Source organism: Nanorana parkeri, unplaced genomic scaffold (genome assembly GCF_000935625.1).
Source record: "Nanorana parkeri isolate BGI_ZX_2015 unplaced genomic scaffold, ASM93562v1 scaffold942, whole genome shotgun sequence".
Taxonomy (NCBI): domain Eukaryota; kingdom Metazoa; phylum Chordata; class Amphibia; order Anura; family Dicroglossidae; genus Nanorana; species Nanorana parkeri.
The window spans coordinates 572,862-575,580 of NW_017307210.1; the positions used below are offsets into that span (position 1 = coordinate 572,862).

Consider the following 2,719-nt stretch of genomic DNA (forward strand, 5'->3'; position numbering starts at 1 on the left):
TCTATGGGGGGTGGGAAGTTTGAACAATTATTGTGTCCAATAGCAAAAAATCTGCTTCAAACGGTCACTGCTGCAGCACCAAGGTCATCATGAGGCAAGGTTATTCTCTAAAGGCAATAGACAACGGGGGGAATTTATCAACACAGACAGACAAAATCTGGAGCAGTTGCCTATGGCAACCAATCGGCTTCTCCCTTCAGTCTGTTCAGTTAAGCTTTGAAAAATGAAAGGTGGATGCTAATTGGTTGCCAGGCACAGTTGCTCCAGATTTGCTCTGCTCCAGTTTCGATAAATCCCCCTCAATGTTCTTCTTAGCCCACTTTTCACACATTTATAAATACATCAGGAGGTGTCTCATGTGACATAGTTGGACAGGAAATGCACAGAATTCCATACAGGCAAATTGTGCCAAATTTATATGGCTACCCCTCCAAATTATGGAGTTCAGGTGTTCCCAGTGAAGGGTACTGTTAACTCTTCAGCATACAAATCTTACACAATTGTTTGGTAAAGACCCTTTTCTGTTCCGCCATGAATGTCCCCTGTGTACAAAGCCAGCTCCATAAAGACATGGTGTGACCAGTTTGGTGGAGGAACTCGAGTGGCCTTCACAGAGCCCTGCCCTCCACCCCACTGAACCCCTTTTGAGATGAATTGCTACACTGATTATGAGACAGGTCTTCTCATCCAACATCAGTACCTGGTGAAGTCCCTTTTCTTCTCCACCATGACTGCCCCCTGTGTACAAAGCCAGCTCCATAAATACATGGGGTGACCAGTTTGGTGGAGGAACTCGAGTGGCCTTCACAGAGCCCTGCCCTCCACCCTACTGAACACCTATGGCAGGGGTGTCGAGCTCAATTTAATCGTGGGCCGCATCAACATTATGGTTGCCCTCAAAGGTATCTGTAAGACTATATAAATGTATCTAATCTTTATCATAATTGCCTCGGCATTCCATGATCACTGGTTTTAGTAATAACTTAATACCTAGATCTGAAAGTAGAAGTCTAGGAAATGGTCTGGTGGGCCTGATTCGGCCCCTGGGCCTTGAGTTTGACACATGTGACCTATGGAGTGTAATGCTGATTGAGAGCCAGGTCTTCTCATCCAACATCAGTACCTGACCTCCCAAATGTTCTTTTGGCAGAACTGGCACACATGACGACAGATCGAATGTCTGGAAGGCCTTCCCAGAAAAGTGGAAGCTCTTAGCCCTCGTTCACACCTGAACGTTTTGTAGCGCGTTCTACGCTCGACAAACGCTCAAAAATATAAATCCCATTGTAGTCAATGGGTCTCGTTCCCACCTTGGCGTATTTCCGCCCGTCCCTAACGTGCTTCAAAAAGGCCCACGCCTGAAAAGGTACATGTACTACTTTGGGCCGTTTTGTTGCGCGTTTCCATTGGGATACAGCCAAGTAGCCTTTGGAAACGCGCGTTTGTCGCGCAACTTTTTTACCGCGAATTGCGGTAAAAAAACGCGCGACAGACGCGCATATGCAATACGCCTAGGTGTGAACGAGACCTTAAAGCCTCAAAAGGGGGTGGGAGGCAACTGCATAATAATGGCCATGGTTTTTGAATAGGATGTCCAACAAGAGATGTAGATGTGATGGTCAGGTGCCCACAGACTTGTGGCCATATAGTGTAGATGCATGGAGATCCTATCCTGTCCAAAAAGAGATCCCACAGAAGGGAGTTGTTGGGGTTCAGCAATAAATAGAGACGTTGGGCCCTCGTGACAAACTGGTTCTAGAAAGGCTGACGGAGTCATTTTTTTAATCTTGTGCCTGTTACTTAGTATTTTAGGTTGAAAAAAGACACAGGTCCATCAAGTTCAACCTTTGTGTGTCTGTGTGTGAGTTGTGAATGTGTGTATATGAGTCCCTATGTGGTCTAATATTTGAGTACCTGTACCCATGTTCTTAAAGGAGAATTATGAGGCCAGCGATTTTCACTCAGCCTCATAATCTGAGCCGACGCGTGACAATGAGACTGCCGCGGGTCGGCTCAGTAGATCGGGAGGTGAGCGAACGCATACCGTCGCTCGCTCACTTCTCGATCTATCCCTGCAGAGAGCTGTGACTGTCACTCACGGCTCCCTGCAGGGATTCCCCTCCTCCCCGCTCCAATCCTCCAGCCCTGACTGGCGGAACGGACGGGGGAGGGGGCGGGCACAGCTGGCTCTGCCTCTAGATAGGCAAAGCCAGCGGTCAATCACGCAGCTGGGTGGATCTCGACATCGACATCGGGATCCGTTCCGGCTGCGGCGTCTCAGTATACCGCGACCTGTAGCTCCCTATATACTGAGCTTTGGGTGACGGGAGGGCGCTAGTTTGTGTTCTCCCGTGACCCTTAGGAGAACTATGGGGGAAAGCCCTGACCCCATAGTTCTCTAAGTAAGTTTTCTATTACAAAGTTTACCATTTCTGACAGGTTTGCAGTGCCGTGCCCCTCGCACCTTTCCCACACAAGTATGCGTTGGCGTTATCACACGACCGGAGTCTCACTGGTTTTGATTTGTCATTGCAGGTGACGCAGACAAGCCGTCCTGACCTCATCCTCTTCCTGATGAAGTACCTAATGGCCCTGGTGGTGGGAATACCGTCCGTCTTCTGGGTGGGCAGCAAGAAGACCTGCTTCGAGTGGGCCAGCTTTTTTCATGGCCGGAAGAAGAAAGAGTGAGTGTCCGCACCGAGTGAAGAGTACCTGTGTT

The 2,719-nt window shown here is 48.8% G+C and overlaps 1 protein-coding gene across 2 annotated transcripts in view; it reads left to right on the plus strand.

The window, feature by feature from the left end:
• Nucleotides 1-2,719, plus strand: part of FZD3 (frizzled class receptor 3) — a 58,605-nt gene that overhangs the window by 51,943 nt on the left and 3,943 nt on the right. For both annotated transcript variants that reach the window (XM_018566367.1, XM_018566368.1), the window contains exon 4: nucleotides 2,536-2,684. In XM_018566367.1, the coding sequence (XP_018421869.1) occupies nucleotides 2,536-2,684 (149 nt within the window). The remainder of the gene's footprint in view (nucleotides 1-2,535; nucleotides 2,685-2,719) is intronic.